At 46.6% G+C, this 27,460-nt stretch overlaps 1 protein-coding gene across 2 annotated transcripts in view; it reads left to right on the top strand.

Moving 5' to 3' along the window:
* IPO9 (importin 9) overlaps positions 1-27,071 on the top strand; it is a 47,229-nt gene extending 20,158 nt beyond the window's left edge. For both annotated transcript variants that reach the window (XM_057548902.1, XM_057548907.1), the window contains exons 5-24: positions 1,587-1,675; positions 2,384-2,470; positions 2,976-3,095; positions 3,208-3,308; positions 3,494-3,552; positions 4,144-4,295; positions 4,977-5,075; positions 5,956-6,062; positions 6,434-6,573; positions 8,820-8,979; positions 19,233-19,459; positions 21,396-21,544; positions 22,000-22,128; positions 22,732-23,007; positions 23,117-23,283; positions 23,830-23,963; positions 24,953-25,075; positions 25,439-25,543; positions 25,725-25,801; positions 26,122-27,071. In XM_057548902.1, coding sequence (XP_057404885.1) covers positions 1,587-1,675; positions 2,384-2,470; positions 2,976-3,095; positions 3,208-3,308; positions 3,494-3,552; positions 4,144-4,295; positions 4,977-5,075; positions 5,956-6,062; positions 6,434-6,573; positions 8,820-8,979; positions 19,233-19,459; positions 21,396-21,544; positions 22,000-22,128; positions 22,732-23,007; positions 23,117-23,283; positions 23,830-23,963; positions 24,953-25,075; positions 25,439-25,543; positions 25,725-25,801; positions 26,122-26,232 — 2,612 coding nt within the window. In that variant the 3' untranslated portion in view covers positions 26,233-27,071. The remainder of the gene's footprint in view (positions 1-1,586; positions 1,676-2,383; positions 2,471-2,975; positions 3,096-3,207; positions 3,309-3,493; positions 3,553-4,143; positions 4,296-4,976; positions 5,076-5,955; positions 6,063-6,433; positions 6,574-8,819; positions 8,980-19,232; positions 19,460-21,395; positions 21,545-21,999; positions 22,129-22,731; positions 23,008-23,116; positions 23,284-23,829; positions 23,964-24,952; positions 25,076-25,438; positions 25,544-25,724; positions 25,802-26,121) is intronic.
* Positions 27,072-27,460: the final 389 nt, after the last annotated feature.

A 27,460-nucleotide genomic window follows, 5' to 3' on the forward strand; every position in this document is an offset into this window, starting at 1 on the left:
TTTTGCACCACCCAGTGTATTTTTATTGATTACATGTGACAGGTGCTCAGGGCATAGAGCTGACCTACTGAAAAGGTCAAATGCTCCTTGCTCAGACGTTCCCTGCCCTGCTTATCGCCCTTGTTTCTCTTGTACGGCGTATTATTCAGGTGACTTCTCCTACCCCTCTCCGTGGAATGAGCCTTCTAGGATTCTTTATTTACAAGCTCATGATGCCAAAATATCAATTAACAGACCTGTTTTCTACTAAGGAAAGGAAGCCTATTCCCTTCCAGTCTTCCAACACAAAGTTCAGCTTCTTCTTTAAAAACCTGGAGAAAAAAATAGTTGTACATTTGTATATACAGTTGGCTTGCTCAAGAGCCCTTGTTGTGCTTGACTAAGCAAATCATTGTTCCGTGAGAAGACTTTTCTGTCAGCCACAGGGAAAGAGCTGGGGAAGTGTGTGTTCTCCTGCACGTGGGTCGCTGCCAGCCTCCACTCCCAAATAGCTGCTCCACGCGCCTTCACGCGAGGCTGGGCCGCACTCCGGCAGCTGCGGCTCAGGCGTGCGTGCAGGGGGCGGGGTACTGGTGTGTGGACAGGAGCCCAGCAGGAGAACGGGTCTGATTCTCGTCAGGGCTGTTTAAGGTACTGTCCCAGTCTCTCTAATTTAATAAGGCTTCCCATTAAACTTAGCTGTCTATAAACGATAGCTGAGGCTAATGGTGTGAAGGAAATGCAAACACAGCCGCCAGGGGTTGAAATGAGTGATCCATGAGCCTCAGCTTTCTCTTTGCTCTCAAGGAACTTTGGAGACTGATGTCGCTGGCATCCCATGCTTTTTCTGACCTGATGAGTGACTCCAGAAAACTTATTTTGGACTTAAGCTTGTAAAGTGTTGATAAATTGAGTCTATCAAAAATGATCATGAGAGTAATGAATGTGGTTGGTTAAGCAGCAGGTAAATGAGAGGACACTGGGACTCGAGGGCTTGTATTCCATGCTCAGCGACACAATCCAGAGCCCTGCTTGCTGTCTCGGTGCCTTGTGAGGTTTTGGAAGTGAAGGGAAAGCTAGGACCCACATTTGCCTCACCTTCCTCAAGTCTCATTCCGCGGCCAGGGTGCTCTTTGCTGCCTTCACGGGGTATAAACCCCCTTCTCTTCCTCTGAACAGTGGCCTGACCTCTAGGTCAGTAGGCATTGTCCCCATCTGCAGGGTGGAGCTCAAGCCAGGTAAGTCTGCACAGACTTTACTGTGTGCGTCAGAACAGCTTCTTGGGCAGGGTATTGAAAGTGGAACAAAGGTGAGACGCCTCCAAGTGCACCTGGATGGTGACAGTGGGCACAAACTAGATTAATTCCGAATTTTCCTAAGGCAACCTCACAAGGGTTTTTACACAGTTCCGTTACAGGTTTTCTTTCTTACTCTCGTGTATTCTCCTTTATCTCTGCGTTCTCTTTCCCTTCTAACCAATGATTGGCACTACTTCTGTACGCCAGGGTAAGTCTCCCAGCCAGCGTCTTTCCCTGTGTGCTGCCTAGAAGCAGTTCAACAATTGTCACACGGAATGTCTTTGTAAAGCGGGGCTTTCTTCTCTGTAGAGTTCACTCGAGAAGTCACAGACACCCAGATGCCGCTGGTTGCTCCTGTCATTCTCCCAGAGATGTACAAGATCTTCACCATGGCCGAGGTGCGAGTCTCAGCTGCGCCGTCCAGCAGGCAGAGCTGCTCGGGCTCTGGCCGGCCGCCCCCGCTCAGGGGGAGCCCGCTGTGTTGGCTGCCGGTCCCCAAACCTGAAGACAGGAACTGCTGACAAAGCCTGAGCTGGGATGATACTCAGGCCTTCACTTACAACTACGAGGACAAGCCTGTGATGAGAGAGTGAAGTAGCTGCAGTCTCTCCTCCCATCTCACCCCTGCTGCCTGGGTGCTGCCTTGGCCTCTCCCTAGGCAGCCCACCCGAGCTGGCCCACCTCAGCCGAGTACTTGGAAACAATTCTGTCCCTGCACTGCACCCGATAAGCCCTTACTTTACTCTGTATGCGTTTGGTTAAGCTCCCTACTCCTCTCCGTCCCCAGCCAAGGGCTGTGTTTTGAAAGAAATACGTTGACCGTGTTGGGGTTTCAAGCCGTACCCAGCTTCGTATTTTTGTCAAATTAACCCACAGAGGCCTATATATAAGGCTGATTCTAATAAGTTCTGACATCGTGCTGCCTTTCATTCTCTGGATTACAGAAGAAGTCTGTCTCCTGGACATGAGTGATTGACATTTCCTGTCTCTCTAGGGGATCCAGTCCCATGTCAGGATTGAGTAGTCACAGTTTAGTCACACACACACGCGCGCACGCACGCACGCACACCCACCAGTCTCATGGCTACACTGTAACTTGTTTCCAGGTGTATGGTATTCGAACCCGTTCCCGAGCCGTGGAGATTTTTACCACTTGTGCCCATATGATCTGTAACATGGAGGAACTGGAGAAGGTGAGTGAGCCTTTAGGTTGGTGACAGACGGCCTGCCTAGAGGTCTTCAGCACAGCAGCGCCGGGACGAACACTCGCCGTGTTGTGGGTGCAGTGAATGTTCTGGTTAAATTCCTCGTCTGCATGTAGCTTAGTTTCCTTTCGTCTGAGCCTTATTTTTTCTAACACCCCCTCCTGCATCCTTTTCACGCTAGTCATCACCCAGAACTTCACTGCTCTTTTATCTGTCTCCCATGTGGAACCAGCTAGCTGAAAAATACCAGTCCCTGGGATTGAGAAGCTGGCCTTATGTAGTAGCTTTGCAGAAGCTCCTGGTGAGGGGCTGCCGGTGTTGGATACGGACACAGCAGGCTTTGGGGACACCCCCAGTGACCTTGGGGACACGACCTTCTGACTGAGGCCCGAGCCTGAAGGGGTCTGGAAACAGCGTGGGTCTCGGTGTTTGGTGCATGCACTGAGCTGTGATTCGGGCTGCGTCCAGTACTGACTTTGGTTTCTGCCGCCAGGGTGCGGCCAAAGTCTTGATCTTCCCTGTGGTGCAGCAGTTCACAGAGGCCTTCGTCCAGGCCCTCCAGATACCAGACGGCCCCACGTCTGACAGCGGGTTTAAGATGGAAGTCCTGAAGGTAAACATTTACTGCGATGGAGATGCTGGGGGTTTGAAGAGTAGTCTGAAATCAGTGATTTTTCTCCCATATCACTTGTAACTCTTGGGGTTTTTTCTCTTTAACTTCTCAGGCAGTGACAGCCCTGGTGAAAAACTTCCCAAAGCACATGGTGTCCTCCATGCAGCAAATTCTGCCTATTGTTTGGAACACCCTAACTGAAAGTGCAGCTTTATATCCTTTCCAGAAGGTTGAAGGGACCTGCCACCCCCATAGTTGGGAATCTAGCTTTGGGTCTTAATGTTCATGTGGTTCCACTTTCTTAAAATGTCTACTCCTAGTGTTGGAGTGTACAGCATTCCCTTGTAGAGTATGTCTAAAGCAGACTCCAGATTCTGTTTCTTTACTCTTCATTGTACTTATGTGAGGACAGAAGTAAATTACACAGAGGAAGTAGAAGATCCTGTGGATTCTGATGGTATGTGGTGTGTCTAATCTCAACAGGTGTACCACTTAGTGGGAAAGGGAGCCAGGAAAAGACAGAACAGAGGCAGGAACTTAGAGGCTTCATGCTATTAAGAGAGTGCTCTCACCGAGTTTCCTCTAAGTGTATTAGATGTGGGGAAATGAGAAGTTGAAAATCATTGATCTGTTCCTCATGGGCATTTGTGTAAGTCTCATGAAATTGTAGAATTTCTGAGTGGAAAATGTGTTCAGTGTTTCTGATTCTTTTTTTGGGGGTGGGGGTGCCTCACTGCATGGCTTTTGGGATCTTAGTTCCCCGACCAGGGATTGAACCCACACCCTCGGCCGTGAAAGCGCTGAGTCCTAATCACTGGACCGCCAGGGAATTCCCTGATTCTTTTACTTGAAAAACCAAAGAGTACTTAATAGCCTCAAGTTCCTTTCTTTGACTCCTCAGCCCCTTCTTCCATTCCCTGGAGAATAATAATTAGCAAGTGCTTTAACTATTCATTAACTTAACAGAGATGATGTAGTTCCTTTCCAGCATCTGTGCTTTCCTTTTGCTTTCTTGTTATTAAAAGCTTCTCTTGTGTGTTTCCTGTAGGCGAAGTCCTGGGCTTTGAAAATCTCGTCTTTAGCATTTTTGAATTTGTCCATGCTCTCCTGGAAAATAGCAAATTCAAAAGCACTGTCAAGAAGGCCTTGCCTGAGTTGATTTACTATCTCATCCTGTACATGCAGATCACCGAGGAGCAGGTAACAACGTGTGGGAGACAGTGACCGGCTTGCATTCAGAGAGTGCAGCCTGCATGTGGGGTCTAAGTCAGGCGACCAACTGATTTTGAAAAATAGACACCTGAAAAGTAACTTCATGGGAAGTTCTAGAAAGCTTTGATGTCATTATATTGCCAAATCCCTGGGTGTTGGGGTTTTATCAACTCCTGTACTAGGTAATTGGGCTTTCAGAGTACTAATACTTTTACATCTATAGGACCGCCAACCAAAGGCCCAGATATCCAGAAGAGCCTACCTTTCTCTATAAATAGTGAGATATAATAGAGTGCAGATCATTAGCCTGGTTGGTGAATCATTAGACCAGAAAAGAGCATTAAAAAATATGATAATGCCTGTCTCGTATGAACAACACAAGAATGGACATGATTTTCCATTAAATACCCATCAGACCTACTAGACTCAGCAAATTGACGTACCTGGGGGTAACAGCCAGCTACAGTGGGAGGGGCCAGCAGTCAGCCACCTACTGCAGCGGCCTTTGCTGCTCAGCTTATTAAAGGGTTCGCTTCTCTGCATCAAAAAGAATAGCTTTCTGTTCAAGACAAAAACAAAAGGCCGAACCATTCCAGTGTGTGGATGAAAAGAGGGAACATATGGACCAGATGGGAGCCTCAGAGAGACCTAACTTCATCATCCTTTCAGATTAAAGTGTGGACAGCCAACCCCCAGCAGTTTGTGGAAGATGAAGATGATGATACTTTCTCCTATACTGTTAGGATCGCAGCCCAAGACTTGTTGCTGGTAAGAGGGCCCCCTTGATACTTCAGCCAAATGATCCTGAGCTATTCCTCTTCTTTCTAGATCTCTAACCCAAGCTGAGCAGTGTTGTTGGGTGACTTTATCTTAGACTTTTGGGGGATAAGAAGAACATCTCGAATGAAGTCTGAGACTCAGGAATTCCGAAGTCATTGCTCCCAGTTCTGATTTACGTGTAAATATTAGGTGTAAAAATTGTGCAGAGGATAGTGTTCTAATGAGTAAGGGTGGTTGAATCAGGAACTTTTCAGTTTAATTCACTCTTCAGCAAGAATCTGTAGCACAAACTAGAGGTTGGCAAATTTAAAAAACTTCGATTGCTGAGAGGTTGAACACCCAGATGGCTGCCCGTGTTTCTTTGGCTCTGACTGGAGCACAGGACTGGCTCCAGGCTGAGGGTCCGTGAAGAAGCTGCCACCTGCCGCCTGTCAGGTGCGAGGCTTGTTCTCGTTGTTCCCTTGTTGGTGAGCACTCCTTGTTACCCTGCGGTGTTTCTGAGGCACCTAGGAAAGACCGCACCAAGTTTCAGCTAGTAGATTAGCCTTGTATTCCCACAGTCAGGCTCCCAGAGAATAAATATCTGGTCCCCTGCCATCCAAAGCTGAATCTCTCATTGACCCCTTAGGCTCTGCTGAATGTAGCCAAAGGGAGCTGTCCATTTCGTGAGCTTCACAGTGCTCGGGCACTGCGGAAATATGGATACTACTTTAACGTAGAGACCTTAATGCAATTAGGGGCTGTGTTCTGAATGTACCTAATTGGGCTTAGCCGTGTGTATGTGAAGGAGTTGGAACCATTCAGTGTGCAATGAAGCTTGCAGTTCAATTTGCACAGAAACATTTGTTAGCGCCTCTCCTCCCACCAGGCTGTGGCCACTGATTTCCAGAATGAGAGCGCAGCAGCCCTGGCCGCCGCAGCAACTCGGCATTTACAGGAAGCTGAGCACACCAAGAATGGCGGCACCGGACATTGGTGAGAGTGGGTGGCGGGCGTCCCACTGAGGGACGTGCTCTGGGCATCAGGTCGGAGGCAGGCGCGTCCTTGCTTTGCGTTATCTGTTTTAAAGCAGTTCTTCCCATCCTTAAAGCAGTTGGCTAAGATGCTTTTATTTTACCCCGTTTTAAAAAGGTTTGAAAGGAAGGACTTTTGCTTTGTTTTTAATTAGAAAAACCTGTTATTATTAAATTACACTGTTTTCAGTTATAGGTTTAGATCGGAAGAGCAGCTCAATGCACTTTGGGGTCATGCTGTGCTGAAATGCCCTTTCCTGAATTGGCTTCCCTCAAGCGTCTGTCTCTTTGGCCGTGGGTTTGTGTGACCAGGCTGTGGTGTCCCTTTGGCAGGTGGAAGATCCATGAGGCATGCATGTTGGCCCTCGGCTCGGTGAAGTCCATCATCACTGACAGTGTGAAGAATGGCAGGATCCCCTTCGACATGCATGGCTTCCTGACCAACGTTGTCCTTGCAGACCTCAACCTCTCAGGTAGGTTTCAGCACCATGCTTAGGCCCACCATCAGCTCAGTTCTGTTGTTCACTTAGGCAGGTAAACCTCGGGGTGAACATTCTTCTTCCACCCTAGAGCTTGAGCTCGTCTGAACCTCTAAACTGCCCAGAGACCTTGACTCAAGCTTCACCAACTGAGAGGCTAGGATTGCCTTGTTCATGGTTCTTCCATGCTGTTCTCTCACACTGTTGTCCCAATCAGCGCTCAAGTCCCGGATGTTTTCTGGAGTCTGAATAGAGTGCAGATTTGGCTGCTCTGCCTTGAGAACTCTGGTGCAAACTCTGTCATTGCAAAGTCCCCACGCCCTCAGGCAGCCTGTGTATGGTTCATCCTTTCTGTGTGCTTCTTGTCAGTTTTCTCAGGCTCTTCTGTCTACATGATTAAAGTGTCCGTTCTCATGTCCACGTTCGCTACTAGCCTTAAAAAGTAGCCTCGACTACGTGAGCCTGATTTCTCAGCACCGCAGGGCAGCGGCTGAGAGGTGGCGTTGTCTCTGTGTGTCAATCTCCGTGCCTTGTTCTCACCCTCAGAGCCCCCAGTGCTGTCTCTGCTTCCTCCCTGAGTACTTAAGTCGTGGGACCCCTGCGTCGTCGATGCCGTGTCAGTCCACTCACTGCTTCCTCTCCATAGGATGCCCTCTGGGTAGCTTAAACCATTGGAAAATGTTCTCCACTTCTCCTTAGGCCAGCTGTTATAGGGCATCTCAGGCCGGAGTCACAGAATTAAAATGGTTGAGCATCCAGAGCTCAGGACCCACTGAGCATGTTCCTATTTATTCTGCATTTACCACGTGCTGCATTATGTTGTGGTTGACAAATATGTTTTCTTTCTTCTACTAGAATGTGAAATATTTGAGTACAAGCCATGTCTAATATATCCTTTTGCCCCACAGTGCCTGGCACCTAATGGACATAGTATAATCACGTGTTGAATGACAGTGTTGGAATTTCTCAAACCCACTAGCATATTTTTTGTAGAACTTGCCCTAGCAAAGTTTTTCTGTACAAGCCATTCTCAAACTTTTTGGTCTCAGGACCCCTTTACACTTTTAAAAATTATCAGTGATCCCAAAGAGATTTTTTTGTGAGTGACATGTAGCAGTATTTAACATATTAGAAATTAAAATTGAGAAGCTTTCAAAATATAAGAAATGCAAGCATACGTTCCATTAGCTGTCAGAGCCATGGTGTCACACATCAGTAACCTCTGGAAAATTCTACGGTATACTTGAGTAGGAATGAGAATGATAAAAGACAAATAATGTCTTGGGATTGCTATGAAAAGAGTTTTAACTTTTGGGACTTCCAGGCGTTCCTGGATGGTACTCTCCATTATATGAATTAGTATGTAATTATTTGGCACCGTTTGCTAGGTTCTGTTGAATAGGTCCTATTAACTAAATGTTTATTGTACAGGTAACTGAGTTAAGCCCTATGACAGCTGAGTATAGTCTCTGTCCTCAAGCATCTTATAACAGGCAGGGGGTAGTAATCCTTACACCAGTGCCTAGAATATCAAAAAATATACTTGTATCATGTTAGAAAGCTAAGGACATGGGCTTAACGTGGCAGAGATAGTTAGGATTACTTCAGCCCAAGAGATCGGTTAGATAATGCAAGGAGAGGTGAGTGTGTTGGCTTATAAACAAAGCACAGAAATGGCAAAGTCAGATGTTGACTTCCTAGGGAGGGGTGTGTGCCTGAGTTTGGAAGGCACAAAGGGAAATCAGAGGTAATGCTAGAGTCACTGATCTGAGGGGTCCTTGAATGCCGTGCAAATTTAGATGGGCTTTATTGGGTAGGCTATGGAATTCGTTGACATTTTAAATAAAAGCATGACAGAGCTATAATTTATAGTATTCCAATAGTGGTCCAAGAGTAGGACAAAACTGGCAGTGGAGAAGCCATCTAGAGGACTGACTAGCAGTGCGGTAAGGGGTGGTGAGAGCTGTGGTGGGAACAAGGGTGGGGGGCTTTGTTGTCTAGGAATATTCAACATGTACTTTGCAAATAGTGAAAACTGAAACTAGGAGGGGAATGATTCTGTGCCATAGGTCATACATCTGCTTTTATCTTTCAAGATGATGCTTTTTCTCTCCATTACGTTATGTGTGTTCGGTGGTATTCAGTTACTGCAACAAACGGAGGCATAGAGGTGGGGAGGAGGGTGGGCAGTAGCAGAAACTTGTATTGTCCAGCCCCTAACTGCTCTCTCTTCCTCCCAGTGTCTCCTTTCCTCTTGGGCCGGGCCCTTTGGGCTGCCAGTCGGTTCACTGTTGCTATGTCCCCTGAATTGATCCAGCAGTTTCTTCAGGCAACAGTTAGTGGTCTTCATGAGACACAACCCCCATCAGTTCGAATTTCTGCAGTGAGAGCCATCTGGGGGTGAGTACACCACCTTAGGACAACGGAAACAGTTTTAAGAGAAAGTTGCTCAGGGTAGAAGTCCCAAACAGCAGTTGTCCAGTGGACTATGTTGCTTGGAAATTCCTGAAGATCTCCTGCAGAATGGATGTTGGAAGGACAGGGAAAGAAACCATACCAGAAACAAGGCTTCTGTGAGTCCCGGATACATCCTGTTCCCTTTTACTCCTCGTTCCTTTTCAATTCACTCCAGCTCTGGAATCATCTAGACCAACTCCCTGTCTTACAGAGAAGCAGAACCTGAGGCTCCGAGAGATAACTAACTTGCCTAGGGTTGCACAGCAGCGGGTCATAGAAGCAGGCTTAGAGTCATTTGGTTGATTGATTGCCTCTGTATTGGAAACCAAATTTGGGATAATGTAGCCTGGAAACACTGCTTATTTTTTCCCAATTTTACTTCTCTTTGTCACAGCTAGTGTACTAGTGGCTCTATTAGTCCTTTATTTATATTCCTTCTCAGACCACAGGGAGTATTGATGTTTTCAGGAGTATTTTCAAGTCCAAACTTAAGAGTCTCAGTTGAATCCTAAGAATTGGTTGAAACCCTAAAAACGCAGAGTTCACCTTCCACCTGCCTGCACTACCTCCTTTTGAAGCAGAGATTGAGGGGTTGGCATTACTATATGTCTTTAGAAAGCATTGCTGCGGGGGGGCGTGTCAGCAAGATGTCTGAGTAAGATGTCCCTCGCTCTTATCCCTCCCACAACAACAATTTGACATCTGTCCAAGTGAGGAGATTGTCAAACTCAGTGCCATCTAAGGACAAGGAGAGCTGTTTTGAGAAGACAAGCCCACATCCCAGCCACTGACTTGCCGACCATAGTCCCAGCTACAGCCCCATTTGGCTTTGGTTCTGTCATCGGCACTGTACACCAAGGGACCCAGGGGGAATCTCACCCACCTGTATGTCAGATAATAGAAACACAGACCTCGGTCCCAGCTGTGGATCTTGACGTGGTCCAGGACCTCCTGGAGAACACTGACTGAGACAGTTACCCACAGATGAGAGAGCCTTTGTTGAAGTCCAAAGCCCAGTGGAGAAGTTCTAGCACACCACTGGAGCAAAAAAAAAATCCAAGATTGGACACTTGGAAGAGGTCAGTCAGTAAAGCCTAGAGGAGGTGACTGCTACTTCAGAAGTGCAGACAGCAGTGCAAGACATAAAGGAATATGAAAAACCAAGGAAGCATGACATCACAAAAGAAACACAATAATGTTCCAGTAACCAACCCCAAAGACGTGGAGATCTGTGATTTATCTGATAAAGAATTTCAAAACAGCCATTTTAAGGAGCTCAGTGAGCTACAAGAAAACACAGAAAGACAATTCCATGAAATTAGAAAAACAACTCACAGACAAAATGAGAAGTTCAACAAAGAGAGAAATCATAAAAAAGAACCAAACAAATTCTGGAGCTGAAGGATACAGAGAATGAAATGGAAAAATGCAGTAGAGAGCATCAGTAGCAGAATGGATCAGGCAGAAGGAAAAGCCTGTGAAATAGAAGACAGAACCTTCAAAATCATCCAGTCAGAGGAGGATAGAGAATAAAGAATGAAAAACAAGGAAGAAAACGTGAACTGTGGGATATCTTTAGGAGAAGCAGTCTACGAATTATTGGAGTCCCAGGAGAAGAGAGGGAGAAGGGGCAAAAAGCTTTTTAAAGAAATAATGGCTGAGAACTTCCCAAATCTGAGGAGAGATTTGTACCTCCTGGTTATAAAGCTAATATATCACCCCAAAATTTCAATCCAGGGTGATCTTCTCCAAGACAAAATGTAGTAAAAACTATCTAAAATCAAAGACAAAGAGTGAATTTTCAAAGCAACAAGAGGAAAAAACTTTTCTCTCATGCAAGGGAACTCCCATAAGGCTAGCAACAGATTTCTCAGCAGAAACTTTGCAGGACAGGAGACAGTGGGATGATATAGTCTAGGTGCTGAAAGAAAAAACTGCCAACCAAGAGTGCTTTAGCTAGGAAAGTTGTCCTTCAGAACTGAAGACAAGATAAAGACTTTCCCAGACAACAAAGCTGAAGGGGTTCTTCACCACTAGACCTGCCTTACAAGAAATGCTAAGAGGAGTGCTTCAAGCTGAAATGAAAGGATGCTAATTAATAATGTGAAAATATATAACACACTGATACAGGTAAGTATATAATCGATTCGGAATACTCTGATACTGTAATACGGTGGTGTGTTAACCACCTAACTCTAGTATAAAGGTTAAAGGATGAAAGTGTTAAAAATAACTAGCTAAATACTTTGTGATTATTATTATGAATACACAGTATAAAAGTTAAATCGTGATATCAGAAACATTAAAGGAAGAGAATAAAGGGGTAGAATTTTTGTATGCAGTCAAAGTTAAGTTGTCAGTGTGAAATAGACTATCATATCTATAAAATGTCTTATGGTAGCCACAAAGCAAAAATCTATGATAGATGCACAAAAGATAAAGAGAAAGGAGTCAAAGCATTCCACCATGGAAGATCACCATTCACAAAGGAAGACAGCCAGAGAGAAAGGTCAGGGGAACAGGGAACTACAGAAGAGCCAGAAAACAATTAATAAAATGGCAGTTAATAAAATGGGCTTACTTATCAAAAATTACTTTAAATATAAATGGATTAAATTCTCCAATTAAAAGTCAAAGTAGCTGAATGGATTGAAAAAGAAGACCCAACTATATGCTGCCTAAAAGAGAATATAGGTTTTAGTACACACATAGGCTCAAAGTAAAGGGATGGAAAAAGATATTCCGTGTATGTAGAAACCAAAAGAGAGTGAAGGTATCTGTACTTTTATCAGACAAAGTACTTTAATTCAAAAGCTGTAACAAGAAACAAAGGTCATTATATGATAAGGGGGTTAATTCATCAGGAAGATACAACAATTATAAATATATGTGCACCTGCCATCAGAGCACCTAAATATATTAAGCAAATATCAATATCTGAAAGGAGAAATAGACAACAGTACAATAATAGCAGGAGATTTATACCCCACCCTCAACAATGGATATGCTCATCCAAACAGAAAATCAATAGGGAAACATTGGACTTAAACTATACTTTCAACCAAATGAACCCAACAGACATACAGAACATTCCATCCAACAGCAGCAGAACATACATCCTTCCCAAGCATGCATGGAGCATTCTCCAGGATAAGTCATGAAGCAGGTTTTAGTGAATTTAACATTAAAATAATACCAAGTATCTTTTCTGATCATGTTGAGATGAAATAGAAATCAGTTACAGTAGGAAAACTGGAAAAATCACAAATATATGGAAATTAAACAACACACTTCTAAACAACCCGTGGATCAAAGAACTCAAAAGAGAGATCTAAGAATATTCTGAGGGACTTCCCTGGTGGTGCAGCGGTTAAGAATCTGCCTGCCAATGCAGGGGAGACGGGTTCGAGCCCTGGTCTGGGAAGATCCCACAAGCTGCAGAGCACCTAAGCCCGTGAGCCACAACTACTGAACTTGTACTCTAGAGCCCGCATGCCACAACTACTGAAGCCTGTGCACCTAGAGCCCGTGCTCCACAACAAGAGAAGCCACCGCAATGAGAAGCCCACACACTGCAATGAAGAGTAGCCCCTGCTCACCGCAACTAGAGAAAGGCCACGCACAGCAATGAAGACCCAACGCAGCCAAAAATAAATAATAAATTAATTTTTAAAAATGATAAAGATATTCTAAAACACACGAAAATGGAAAATACAAATACCAAAACTTATGGGATGCAGCAAAAGGAGTTTTAAGAAGGAAGTTTATAGATAAGAACACCTACATTAAGAAAAAAGAAAGATCTCAAACAACCTAACTTTATACCTCAGGAATTAGAGAACAAACTAAGCCCAAAGGTAGCAGTAGGAAGATGAGAGCAGCAATAAATAAAATAAAGAGCAGAAAAATATTAGAAAAATTTAGTGAGACTAAGAGCTGGTTTTTTGAAAAGATAAACAAAATTGACAGACTTTAGCTAGACTGAAAAGAAGAGAGAGAAGGCTCAAGTACAGAATCAGAAATGAGAGGGGAAACTTTACAACTGATAACACAGAAAGACAAAGGTTCATAAGAGACGACTGTGAACAGGTATATGCCAACAAATTGGATAACCTAAAAGAAATGCATAAATTCCTAGAAACATACAGCCTAACAAAACTGAATCATAAAGAAAATTGAAAATCTGAACAGACCAATAACTAACAAGGAGAGTGAGTCAGTAATCAAAAACCTCCCGTAAAAAAAAAAAAAAAAAAAAAAAAACAAAAAACCTCCCGTAAGAGAAAAGCCCAGGACCAGATGGTTTCACTGGTAAGTTCTACAAACATTTAAAGAAGAATTAATACCAGTCCTTCTCAAACTCTTTCCAAAAAATTGAAGAGGAGGGAACATTTCCAAACTCATTTTACTAGGCCAGCATTCCCTGATAACAAAGCCATACAAGGACACTACAGGAAAAGAAAACTACAGGCCAGTATGCCTGATGAATATAGACGCAGAGATTCTCAACACAATACTAGCAAACTGAATTCAACAACACAGTAAAAGGATCACACACCATGATCAAGTGGGATCTATCCCTGGGATGCAAGGATGGTTCAACATACATAAATTAATAAATGTCATACACCAATTAATAGAGTGAAAAATAAAAAATCACATGAGTATCTTAATAGATGCAGAAAAGGCATTTGACAAAATTGAATACTCATTCATGACAAAAACTTTCAACAAAGTGTATAGAAGGAACATATCCCAACACAATAAAGGCCATATATGACAACCCCCCCAGCTAACATCATATTCAACAGTGAAAGGCTGAAAGCTTTTTCTCTTAAGATGAAGAACAAGATAAGGGTACCCACTCTTACCACTCCTATTCAACATAGTACTGGAAGTCCCAGCCAGAGCAATGAGAAAAGAAAAGAAGAAATAATGAACTATCACAAAGAGAAATTTAAAAAAAATCTCCTGTACAATTGCATCAAAAACAATAAAATGCCTAAGCATAAATTTAACCAAGATGGTGAAAGATCTGTACACAGAAAACTATAAGACGTCGATGAAAGATTGAAGAAGACACAAATAGAAAGATGTTTCATGTTCATTGATTGGAATAATGAATATTTTTCAAATGTCCAAACTACCCAAAGCAATGTACAGATTCAGTGCAACCCCATCAAAATTCCAGTGGCATTTTTCATAGAAGAACAAACAATTCTAACATTTATGTGGAATCACAAGAGACCCTGAATAGCCAAAGCAATCTTGAGAAAGAAAAAGCTGGAGGCATCACACTTCCTGATTTTAAACTATATTACAAAGCTACAGTAATCAAAACAGTGTGGTATTGGCATAAAAACAGACACAGAGATCAGTGGAGCAGAGATCAGTGGAGCAGAGAGCCCAGCTATAAACCCACACTTATATGGTCAATTATTTTATGACAGAGGAGCCAAGAATATACACTGGGGGAAGGACAGTCTCTTCAATAAATGGTGTTCGAAAAACTGGACCCTTATCTTACACCGTATGCTTAGGTCAACTCAAAATAAATTAAAGACTTGAACCTAAGACCTGAAACCATAAGACTCCTGGAGGAAAACATAAAATTTAAACTCCTTGACATTTGTCTTGGCAATGATTTTTTGTATTTGGCAACAAAAGCAAAAGTAAACAAGTGGGACTACATCAAACTAAAAAAGCACAGCAAAGGAAACCATCAGCCAAATGAAAAGGCAACCTACTGAATGGGAGAAAATATTTGCAAACCATTTATCTGATAAGCAGTTAATATGCAAAATATATGAAAAACTCATACAACTCAATAGCAAATAATCTGATTTTTAAAAATGGCAGAGGACTTGAATAGACACTTTTTCTAAAGAAGACATACAGATAGCCAACAGGTACATGAAAGAGTGCTCAACATCACTAGTTATCAGGAAAATGCGAATCAAAACCACAATGAGCTACCACCTCAGACTTGTTAGAATGGCTATCATCAAAAAGACAAGAAATATGGGACTTCCCTGGTGGCGCAGTGGTTGAGAATCTGCCTGCTAATGAAGGGGACACGGGTTCAAGCCCTGGTCTGGGAAGATCCCACATGCCGCGGAGCAGCTAGGCCCGTGAGCCACAACTACTGAGCCTGCGCGTCTGGAGCCTGTGCTCCGCAACAAGGGAGGCAATGATAGTGAGAGGCCCGCGCACCGCGATGAAGAGTGGCCCCCGCTTGCCACAACTAGAGAAAGCCCTCGCACAGAAATGAAGACCCAACACAGCCAAAAAAATTAATAAGTAAATAAATTAAAAAAAAAAAAAAGGGCTTCCCTGGTGGCGCAGTGGTTGAGAATCTGCCTGCCAATGCAGGGGACACGGGTTCGAGCCCTGGTCTGGGAAGATCCCACATGCCGTGGAGCAACTGGGCCCGTGAGCCACAATTACTGAGCCTGCACGTCTGGAGCCTGTGCTCCGCAACAAGAGAGGCCGCGATAGTGAGAGGCCCACGCACCGCGATGAAGAGTGGCCCCCGCTTGCCACAACTAGAGAAAGCCCTCGCACAGAAACGAAGACCCAACACAGCCATAAATAAATAAATAAATAAATAAAATTAACACAGTTAAAAAAAATTATTTAAAAAAAAAAGACAAGAAATAACAAGGTTGGTGAGGGTGTGGAGAAAAGGGAGCCCTTGTGCACTGCTGGTGGGAATGTAAATTGGTGCAGCCACTGGAAAACAGTATGGAGGGTCCTAAAAAAATTTAAAAATAGAACTACCATTTGATCCAGCAGTCCCATTTCTGGGTATATATCCAAAGGAAATGAAAACAAGATCTCGAAGAGGTGTCTGCACTCCTGTGTTTATCGCAGCATTATTCACAGTGGCCGAGACGTGGAAACAACCTGAGTGTGCATCGGTGGATGAGTGGATGAAGGAGATGTGTGAGTATTCAGTGGACCATAATATAACTCAGCTGCGAGAAGGAGGGAAAGCCTGCCATTTGCAGCAGCTTGGATGGACCTTGAGGGCATGGTGCTGAGTGAAATAAGCCACACAGAGGAAGACGAATGCTGCACGGTATCACTTATATGTGGAACCTTTCAAAAAGCCCAACCCTTTGTAAAGGAGAGCAGGAAGGAGGTTGCTGAGCGTGGGGAACATGGAGAGATTGATAAAAGGATACACGCTGTCGTCGGTCAGATGACCAAGGGCTGAGGATCTAACGTGAGATATGGTGACTGCATCATGTAACGGGACGTAGAAATTAGTGTTCTCACCCAGAAGAAGGTAAATCTGAGATGATGGACGTGTCAGTGACCTGGATGTGGGAAACCTTTCACGCTGTGCATGCACGTCCAGTCACCACAGTGTACATAGCTAACCATTTTATAGGTCGGTCACGCCGCAGTAAAGCTGAGAAGAATTTAAATTTAAAGAAACTTAAAGTTTGCTTAAATTTTATATTACTCTTATAATCAGAAAAAATACATGACGAGAACTCTCTTTTGTTTAATAGTTTTCATTTCTCTGGCTACATGGGCATTGGTTTTCTGGAAAGGTGTAACAGCTGTCTCTGGAAAAGTGACAAAAGCCATGAACGTGCACAGCAAAGAAATGGACACTCATACCTGTTTATAAAATTTTACATCATGTGTGGAAGAGTGGACCCCAGGTTAAGAGCTTCCTGTGAAGGGATGCTAGCTGTGCGTTCTTTCACAGCCAGGATTCTCCATTTGGCCATTTCCCTCTTCAGTTTTCCAGCCAGTTTCAGTCTGGCTTATATTCTCATCACGTCACCGAAACTGCTCATTCTCATGTCACCAGCAACCCTTTCCTGGTCATCATACCACCTTGGCTTTTCTCTCTTTTACCCCAGTTTTAATATATTCATTCATGTCGTAGTGTATGTATTATTGCAAACTGCCTTAAACCATTTCTGAAACAAGATATTGATTGACAGATACTTCCACTTGTGTCTCATTTCTCTAATCATATTTATGCCAGCCTTTCTCCAGAGCTCCAAATTAATGTATGTGCTTACTGTCTATACCAGGATGGGTATCTTACAAGCACCTGGAAACTAACACATCCACTACTGAGCTTACTGTTTACCACCTCCAGGCCTACCCTACCTGTAGTCCCTGTTATAGTAAAAGTACAGATCTTGTACCTTTAGATCTTATACCTAAAGATAGAGGTCTGTACTCCCAGAGATGCCAGCTCTCTGCCAGGGCTTGGTTCCTTCGCCTCTCCTCCCTTCCTCCCTCTCCCACTGTGGCTGCCCTGGCTCGTGTGCTCAGCTTCTTGTGCCTGAAAATTAAAACTCATGACTCTGGTTGTGCTCTTCGAACTCTGGGATACAGGTACCCGGAAGAAAGTCAGAGTATACCGGATGGTCCATGAGGCCACAGGATAAATATAGAGCATTTTCCTGGGATGTCAGTTTTCCCTGAAAACTGTGGGGTAGGGCAAAGAAGAGATTAGGTGTTAGGAGTAATTTGTAAAAAAAAAAAAAAAAACTTTGATATACACTGGCTTCCAGGATAAAGTCTAACCTCCTTAGCATGGCATGGAAGATCCCATATGATCTGGCCAGATGATGCACTCTGTGGTCTCCCAGACTCTGTAAACCCTTAGAACGAGAAGCAGCGGGAAGAGGTAGGGCACCACTCAGTCCCAGTGGCGATGGATGCAGAACCTAGTCTGACGAGCCAAGAGCTGCCCACAGCCAGACGCTGAGCCAGCTCTTAAGGAGGAGTTAGATTAGAGCACGGTGGCATTGAACATAGAGATGTTATAGATGAGGAACTCCCTGACAATCCAGCAGTTATTGGCGCTTTCACTGCCGAGGGCCCGGGTTCGATCCCTGGTTGGGGAACTAAGATCCCGCAAGCCGCGCAGTGTGGCTAAAAAAAAAGATGTTATGGACCAAAAAACAAAGAATCTGAACAAATCTGAGATCTAAGCCCACAGGTTTACTAGTCACTGTGGATCTTTGAACCCAGCAGCTGACACAAATAATATGGTTGTAAGACACTTAAAAATTAAGTTAAGAAAAACCATTTATTGTGAATCTGGGGTCGGGGGGCCTTGTTTCTGCACTAGGTTCTTTTAACATAGAGAAACAATGTTTTTATTGACTTTTATTACAGTTCTGAAAATAATAAAAGTAAAGACTTAGATGATATATTTTTAATAATTGTATCCCATTGGACATGGTAAGCAGCACCCAGTAAATATTTATTGATTGAATAAGAGGCAAATAAGGTAGAACTATGTATAGAAAACAAACTTTTTTTTAAGAAATAAAATTTCCTTTTTTTAAATTTTTAAATTTTTATTTTATATTGGAGTATAGTTGATTAACAATGTTGTGTTGGTTTCAGGTGTACAGCAGAGTGATTCAGTTATACATATACATGTATCTATTCTTTTTCAAATTCTTTTCCCATCTTGGTTATTAAAGAGTGTTGAGCAGAGTTCCCTGTGCTATACAGTAGGTCCTTGTTGGTTATCTATTTTAAATATAGCCACGTGTACATGTCAATCCCAAACTCCCAGTCTATCCCTCCCACCCCCCCGTAACCATAAATTCGTACTCTTACGTCAGTGAGTCTGTTTCTGTTTTGAAAACAAACTTTTAAACCCTGCAAATAGTACACTAGTTTTGTAAGTATGTGTAAAATGTTTATATACATTGATCTCATCTTAGGATGCAAAAAAACTCCAAAAAGTATAAAATCTTTATAACATGAAAGTTAAATAATAGTCTCCTACTAAATAACAGTTGTATTGGAAAAGATTTAAAAACACTGTTTGGAAAATTATATATATATATATCTTAGGAATGTGACTAAAACAATAGTCTGAGGAATCATAAGTCATTTGACTTAATATCTTAATAATTTGGATGTAACCATGACTGGGATTTGCTTCAAAACGAAATAGAGGGATGAAAGAAATTTTAAAGGAAATAACAAAGACCAAAGCAGAAATAAATTAGAAAACATAGAAATGGTGGTGGTGATAGTTCTAAAAAAAAAGCCACAGAAAGATGTAAAAACTTAATGAGCTCTGGAAGTAGCTTCATAAAGCTTCACTTGTAAATGCTGTAACACGTAATGCTGATTGGAAAAACCAGGAATTGAGGTACCCGCTGGTGAGTAGTTCTTGCTTATTTCTTGCTCTCCAGTTATTGCGACCAGCTGAAAGTCTCAGAGAGCACCCACGTGCTTCAGCCCTTCCTCCCCAGTATCCTGGATGGCTTAATTCACCTGGCGGCTCAGTTCAGCTCAGAGGTCCTCAACCTGGTGATGGAGACCCTGTGCATCGTTTGTACGGTAGACCCAGAGTTCACAGCAAGCATGGAGAGCAAAATCTGCCCCTTCACCATCGCCATCTTCCTAAAGTACAGTAACGGTACGCGCGAGGCAGGTTGCGGGGGCGGGGGGGGGGGGGCGGTGAGGGGGGCGGGGTCGCGTGAGCGCTTCCCTGGATCTTGATGGTCTTAGCATTAGAAGCAAAGAATGTGACTTTGAATTTGCGAGAGTAGGGTCGTGCTATAGATCCAGCAGCACTAAACAGCAGAGAACCTATGCCTGTAACTCTCATTGTCTAGTAAGAACTGGGAAGAAAGATAATGAAGAAAGCTAACCAGCAAGACGTATAATTCAGGACTTTGACAGTAAAGTAAGGGAATTGAGCAACTAAATCAAAAGCTTCCTAAAAGAAGAAGCCTAGAACTATAACTAGAAAAGGAAAAGTGAAGAAGGGAGATACATGCAAAGGTTTATGAATAAGGTGTTCGTCGCATGTTCTTTATAGTAGCAAAAATTTGGAAATAATAAGAGGTTAATTAATTATATCCATAAAATGGAATGCTTTGCAGCCGTTAATAATCCATCCTCAAAGGAATTGTTAAAGCCATGAGGAAGCGCTCACCTTGTAAGTGAATAGATTGTTTTCCAAAATGCGTAGAATATAACCCCAAGTTTTGGTTTTGCTTTAGAAAAGGATGTATGTGTGGATATGTATATAGAAAAAACACCAGAAGAAAATGCATCAAAATGTTAAGGGTAGTTATCTCTAGGTGGTGGAATTACAGGTGTGTTTTTTCCTTTAATACTTTCCTGCATTTTAAGTTTTTCTGCAGTGAGTGTGTATTAGAAATATTGAGGACATTTGTATCTGAAGAGCGAGTATTGAAGCTTGGAAGGGGGTTGGTTATGTAACATGATGTTGTACTGAACATTTTATTCAATTCATTTTTTCACTTAAAAATGTGTCCTAAGGAGGGTTCCACACTGCAGTCTTAGATAGTCCTCATTCTCTCCACCCGTCACATAGTGTTTATTCCATAAATACCATCATTTATTTACCCATGCTGTTCATGGACCTCTGGGTTGTTTACAGTTTTTGTCTATTATGGACAACGCTGCAGTGAACTTTTAACGTGTGTCTTAGTGCCCTGCACACTGCATACGTTGTCTCATGCTAGATAGAGGAGGGCGTTTATATTTTTCTTATATATTTTTCTTACATAAAGCAGGTCGAGCTGAAGTTGCATTTCTTCACGAGGCTCTGCTTTTGGAAGGCTTTACCTTTTGCCCTCCGATGGCTTTGCGAGTTCTTGTGCATGGTGCCCACCCCCAGGAGATGTACGTGGTCCTCGTCGACACGTGGGAACCTGGGAAGAGTCAGTGCTTGGGCAGTTTCCGAGACTGATGTCTTCTTAACAAAGTATCAGTGGGGGCTTTTTTTCCCCTTAAGCATTTGTTTTCATAATCAGTCCAAGTTTCACAAGGATACAGACGTTAAAGATTTGTCCCAGAAAAAGAGGCAGGTTTTGTTTTAGGAATAGCTGTTGCTGACTCGTCCCTGACTTCATGAGATCACACACATGCTGTCTCCCAGACAGCTAGCAGCTCTCCCTGCTTTTCCGGTTACTCAGGTGGCCCCAGTAGGTTCCGGGTCAGTGATGTGTAATCAAAGCAGAAGTTGTAAACGTGTGGACACCAAGGGGGGAAGACCGCGGTGGGGTGGGGATGGTGGTGTGCTGAATTGGGAGATTGGGATTGACATGTATACACTGATGTGTATAAAATTGATGACTAGTAAGAACCTGCTGTATAAAAAAACAAACAAACAAAAAACAACTAATACTAAACTTTCTTTGGGTTATTTGTATGGAAATATGTTAATGTAAATGTTTCAGACATTACATGAAATTTCTAAAAAAAAAAAAAACAAAGTGGAAGTTGTTCACTTCGGTTAGGGCCAAACAACAGGCAGCATTAAGGCAGAAGCACACACAGACCACCAGGCGGGGGGACTCGTGTTGCCTTCTCCACTTCAGATCCTGTGGTCGCCTCGCTGGCTCAGGACATCTTCAAGGAGCTGTCCCAGATTGAAGCCTGCCAGGGCCCCATGCAGATGAGGCTGATTCCCACCCTGGTCAGCATCATGCAGGCACCAGCAGACAAGATCCCTGCGGGGCTCTGTGCGGTACGGCAGTCGTTACGGGGCCAGGGTGGGGATGAGAGAGCGCGAGCGAGCCCTGCACGAGCCCCCCGAGATCCCACCCCGCGGACGCCGACCAGCAGCGTGATATGTTCACGGGGTGATGTTCCTGGGCTACTTCACCCACAAGGACAGTGGGCAGTTCTCGAGGCTTTCAGAAGGGAGCTCTTGTTCCCAAGGTGCCCTCGGTGATTGGACAGTCCCATGATGACACTGTCCCTGGCTGTCCAGTCACCCTCTGCCCCCGCCCACCCCCATGGCTTCTCAAGTGGTGAGCCGCCGCCAGGAGACTGAGAGTACCCTCTGCTGTCTTCTTCTTCCAGAAACGTGCCTTTCATCATGAGTGTCTCTGGGTTGGTGGGTGGGCTCCGCACAGTAAGGATCTTGTTGTTGGGCCCCCTCCGCCCACCCCAGAGGCAAGCCTGACTTCTCTCCTGCAGACGGCCATTGACATCCTGACCACGGTCGTGCGGAACACGAAGCCCCCCCTCTCCCAGCTGCTTATCTGCCAGGCTTTCCCTGCTGTGGCCCAGTGCACCCTCCACACGGACGACAACGCCACCATGCAGGTATCTCCGTGCAGGTGCACCACGCCGGCGTCCAAGCCGCGGTGCGTGTGCAGCAGGCTGAGAAGTGGGACGCCATTTCCTGTCTTTGAGATAGAAACCCCTCAAATCTGTATTTACCCAGAGGACCCAGGAAGGGTTCCGACTGCTAAAACCAAGACGTTCTGTGCGTCTCAGAGGTGTGAGTGCCAGCCGTCCTACTATCTGTGTGGGGGTGCTGCGGCGGCGGAAGAGACTGTAGACGTACAGACTAATGAAGTCGGCAAAGGGGTCAGCCTTTGGAAATCTGTAGGCAGCGTGGTTGGTGTGAGGTCTGCTTTATTCTCGCAGAGACCTGCAGTCCCCCCAGTTACTGCTGTGTCTTAGCTCTGTTTTCTCAGTACCAGAGGTGGAGCTTCATGGTTGAAATGCCGCTTGCGTGTCCGTTCTCCCTTTGATGAGAAGCGCGCGTTTCTGAGCTAGCCGATGCAGCACAGCAGAGACAGGGTGGTGCGCGCCCGTGTCTGCAACGGCGCGGCCCCAACTCCGGCGGGATGAGCCCCCCAGACCCTGCAGACGGAGGGCTTGTGTGCCCACGGCTGACCTGGTCCCCCCCTTGTCTCGCAGAATGGTGGTGAGTGCCTGCGGGCCTACGTGTCGGTGACGCTGGAGCAGGTGGCCCAGTGGCATGACGAGCAGGGCCACAATGGGCTGTGGTACGTGATGCAGGTGGTGAGCCAGCTCCTGGACCCCCGCACCTCCGAGTTCACTGCCGCCTTCGTGGGCCGCCTCGTGTCCACCCTCATCTCCAAGGCGGGGCGGGAGCTGGGCGAGAACCTGGACCAGATTCTCCGTGCCATCCTCAGCAAGATGCAGCAGGCGGAGACGCTCAGCGTCATGCAGGTAAGACGGCCCCAGCCCCAGTGACGCTGGCGAGGAAGCGGCCACGCGGCCCTCTGTCTCCTGCCCGGCTGCCTGAGTCCCTGAAGCCGGCGTCCTCCTGTCCCCCCAGTCCCTGATCATGGTGTTCGCCCACCTGGTGCACACCCAGCTGGAGCCCCTCCTGGAGTTCCTGTGCAGCCTCCCGGGGCCCACCGGCAAGCCTGCCCTGGAGTTCGTGATGGCCGAGTGGACCAGCCGGCAGCACCTCTTCTACGGGCAGTACGAGGGCAAAGTCAGGTGGGGCCTCCTCCTCCTCCTCTGGGCCTTCTGCCTCTTTCCCTGACTTGACGTACCCGGCTGCCCGTTGCATTACTTTTGCCTCTGTTTCTTTCTGGCTAAACTGTATAGTCAAGTAGCTGCCATCTTGAAATTCCCAAAAGATAGTCGTCGCAGGTAGAGCGTGTGTTTTTGATCTCTGCTGGCTAGAGACCCTCCCCTGCCCGCACCTTCACCCAGCCAAGTGCTGCTGGCGGCTGCCTCTTCTTCATAAACCCAGCTTTCTAACTTTTCATCCTGGACTTTATCCACGGCGTCTCATCACCCCACACTCCTCCTGGTGGGGATATCGTTGTGCTGCTCACCCACTCCGGCTCTGTTCAAGGACAGCTCTCATCCGACCGTCCTTAGGAACACGAAATCCCCTTTTCAGCCGAACTCTCTTCTGTCCCCTAATTAGTTGTGAAAGCACTTTCACCCTCCAAGTGTTGGGACATAACTGCTTGTCTCCTTGGAGTGAACTCCGAGGGGGCAGCTGATCGGCCCTTTCTGGCTCTTCCTCGCCAGCTCTGTGGCGCTGTGTAAGCTGCTCCAGCACGGCATCAACGCGGATGACAAGCGGCTACAGGACATCCGCGTGAAGGGGGAGGAGATCTACGGCCTGGACGAGGGCACCCGCACCCGCTCCAAGTCGGCCAAGAGTGGGTGACGCTGCTCCCCTCACACACACACACCACCACCACCCCCGCCCCCGAGGCTCAGGACACCTGGGCTGGGAGGCGGTTAAGACATGACTGTTAGTGATGGGTTTGATAAGAAGCGGCAGAAAACCCCAGGTAGACAGTGGAGCAGAGCGTGTGGGTCCTGCTGCTGCTGAAAGTGGACAGGAGTCCCAGGTACAGGGATCCCCAGCATCCAGCTTCACCCTGGGCCTTGGATGCCCACTTCTAGTGTCTTTGTGTCTGATTGCCTTTGGCCCATGACTCCGGTGATGTGTGGGCAGAGTGCAGAGCTGCCTTTTTTTTTTTTTAATTTACCATTTAATTTAACCTTTTTTTTTTTAATTAATTTATTTTTTCTGCATTGGGTCTTCGTTGCTGCACGCAGGCTTTCTCTGGTTGCGGGGTGCGCGGGCTTCTCATCGAGGTGGCTTCTCATTGCGGAGCGCAGGCTCAGTAGTCGTGGCTCGCGGGCTCTAGAGTGCAGGCTCAGTAGTTGTGGCGCACGGGCTTAGTTGCTCCGCGGCATGTGGGATCTTACCGGACCAGGGCTCGAACCCGTGTCCCCTGCATTGGCAGGCGGATTCTTAACCACTGCACCACCAGGGAAGCCCTAGAGCTGCCTTCTTTAACTGCAGGTTTACACTCACCTATGCTGCTTCTCAAACTGCAAGTCCCAGGGCCTGGAGTGCTCCACCCTATGCAGGTCCCTGGTTTCCAGGCTTTTTTACTGGCAAAACCTGTCTCCTTTAGTCCCTGAAGTGTCTCATCTCTCCTGACTTCTAAACTCCTGTAACGTGGCGCAGAATGAAGTTATTTAATTTTCCGTCGTGCCTCAGGGCTGGGTGTGGTCTGGGCAGTGGAGAGCCGGGGGCGGTGCGCTGTGTCTGGTGAGCAGGGCTGCCTTGCGGGGGTGGGGGGGTGGGCGGCCCAGGGACAGTCGGACGTGGGGCCTCCTCTTTCCTTCCCAGACCCTGAGCGCTGGACGAACGTTCCGTTGCTGGTCAAGATCCTGAAGCTGATCATCAACGAGCTGTCCAACGTCATGGAGGCCAACGCCGCCCGCCAGGCCGCCCCTGCAGAGTGGAGCCAAGGTGCCCGCACTCCGTGGAGACTGAACTAGCAGCCAGGCCCCGGGCTTGCAGATCGCTGGCTGGGTGTGCTGAGTCCCCGCGGCGCAGACTGATCTCCAGGGTCTGCCTGCAGCACCTCGGGGGTGGCCAGGAGGCCAGCCCTTCCGGCTCTGATTGTTCTGAAGAGCCTCTCGGCCTGTTCTCTCCCCACCAGCACGCTTAGTTTTTCCATTCAGACTTAGTGGGGGATCTGGCCTGGTCCTCTTACCACTGGGGCCCGTGGGGCCGCAGCACAGAAACCCGCGGGGCTTTTGTGTCCTGGCCGGTCTGGGTGTGGGAGAGAGATGCGTGCGTGTGCTCCAGCTGCTTCTCGGCCCCATGCAGATGACTCCAGTGACATGTGGGAGGACCAGGACGAGGACGACGACGAGGAGGAGGACGGCCTAGCGGGCCAACTCTTGTCCGATATTCTTGCCACAAGTAAATACGGTGAGCGTTGAGGCCAGCCCTGCGCACACTGGTACCGAGAACAGGGCGCCCAGGAAAGGGCGAGCGGTGGGCCCACGAGGGACGTGCCTTGGGCTTTTGTACCCCTTGACCTCAGCCATGTGGGTGCTGCCTGCCCCCCGGGGCCCGTGCCCTGACCCTCCCTGGCTTGGTGTCTCTCCAGAGGAGGACTACTACGAGGATGACGAGGAAGACGACCCTGACGCCCTGAAGGATCCTCTCTATCAGGTCGATCTGCAGGTGAGGGTGTGCAGAGACGGCGTCTCGCAGGCAGCAGTGGCTTGAGCACCATTCCTGGCTGACCTTGTCTTGCCCGGTGGGCAGGGCTGGGGGAGGGCGGGGACTTTGCACCCAGGGGCTTCCTACCCCTGCCCCGTGTTGGAATCCAGCTTCCTGGGGCTGTGTCGTCCAAGTCCTAGGGGTGGATTGCAAGGTGTGATCTTGGGAAATCCCTGTGGGATTCAGTCTCTGGGTTGAACCTTCCCTAGAGCCCCTCGGGGCACTGGCACTAGTGTGAAGGTTCCCGCCCTCAGGGACACCTCCCTCCTCCGTTCCTCCAGGCGTACCTCACGGACTTCCTCTGCCAGTTTGCTCAGCAGCCCTGCTACGTGGTGTTCTCAGGCCACCTCAACGACCACGAGAGGCGGGTTCTGCAGACCATTGGCATCTGAAACGGTCCTCCTCCTGCCCCGCCGCACACCGTTTTGCAGCCCTCACTGGCCTTGAGATGCACTTTCTTCTCAGCCTGGAGCGGCCTCTGCAGAGTGACACTGGCAGTACAGACCAGGCTCCCCAGTGCCATCACCTAGGAATGCTGGGACAAAGGACACTTCCCAAAGCGCCCTGAAGCAGCCCGTCTCTGGACCCTTCTTGTCCCCAGCTGTGCCCGCCTCTGCTCCTAGGGTCCTCTGCTGGCCGGGCCAGAATCACGGTGCCCAGAAGGGTTATGTGTTCATGGATTATTCGGCCTCGCCTGAGGAGCACCGGAAGTCACGACCGTTCATATTCTCAAGTGGACCTGTTTCCTTTCGCAGGACGTCTGACGCGTTCAGATAGGAATACCCTCGGGCGAGAATGGTGTTTTCTGCCCCGCACCGCAGACGCGCTGGGTCTTGTAGGAGCGAGGGGAAGCGGCGCCAGGGCCCCCCATTCCTCCTGCGACACTGAGACTCCCCGTCGAAGGAGGTCGTCTTGGTTTTGCCTCGTTGCATGACACAGCCCCTCCCCGACAATGTTCCTCTGTATACATGCACGCACACGGGATAAGCCAGACAGATGGCAATTTGTTTTTCCTTTTTTAGAAAAAAAAAAAAATGAGGGAAAAACAGATTTTTTAAAAAAGTCCACCTGACCCAACCATATTTAACATGCCTCTCACACACATCCCCACACAGTCTGATATTCAGAGGCTCCCCCTCTCCCTCAGGAATTCTCTAAGGTGGGTAAGTTGTAGCCCTCAAATTTGCAATGTGTATTTTTCTAGGAGAGTAAAGTAATCTTTACAAATGAATTTAGTCTGCATGGTATAAGGTGTCTCAGCACCTCTTCCTTCTGTTCCTTTTAGAAGGAAAATTAAAATGAGGGGAAAGGCTTAGGTAGAGCTGTGTAGTAGACACCGTTGTGTGTTTTAGCTGACCTAGAGGAAATGATTGATTCTCCTAGTTGGGTATTGTCTGTGGTGGGTTCAAAAGTGAATGAGGATAAGAAATCAGGAGGAGGAAGGTGAATTAGCCCGGCAGCCCCTTTTTTGGTACTGCGCACACCCAGCGCCCCATTTTTAATAGCTGCAGAGTATTCCTTTAGGGTGGTGGTCTCACAGCGGGAAATAGAATATAAACTGAATTTAACTATCTCAAGGAAAGACCACCCCCCCCATGGGCATTGATTCTGCGGGGCTGC

The sequence above is a fragment of the Balaenoptera acutorostrata genome, chromosome 1, assembly GCF_949987535.1.
Source record: "Balaenoptera acutorostrata chromosome 1, mBalAcu1.1, whole genome shotgun sequence".
Classification (NCBI taxonomy): domain Eukaryota; kingdom Metazoa; phylum Chordata; class Mammalia; order Artiodactyla; family Balaenopteridae; genus Balaenoptera; species Balaenoptera acutorostrata.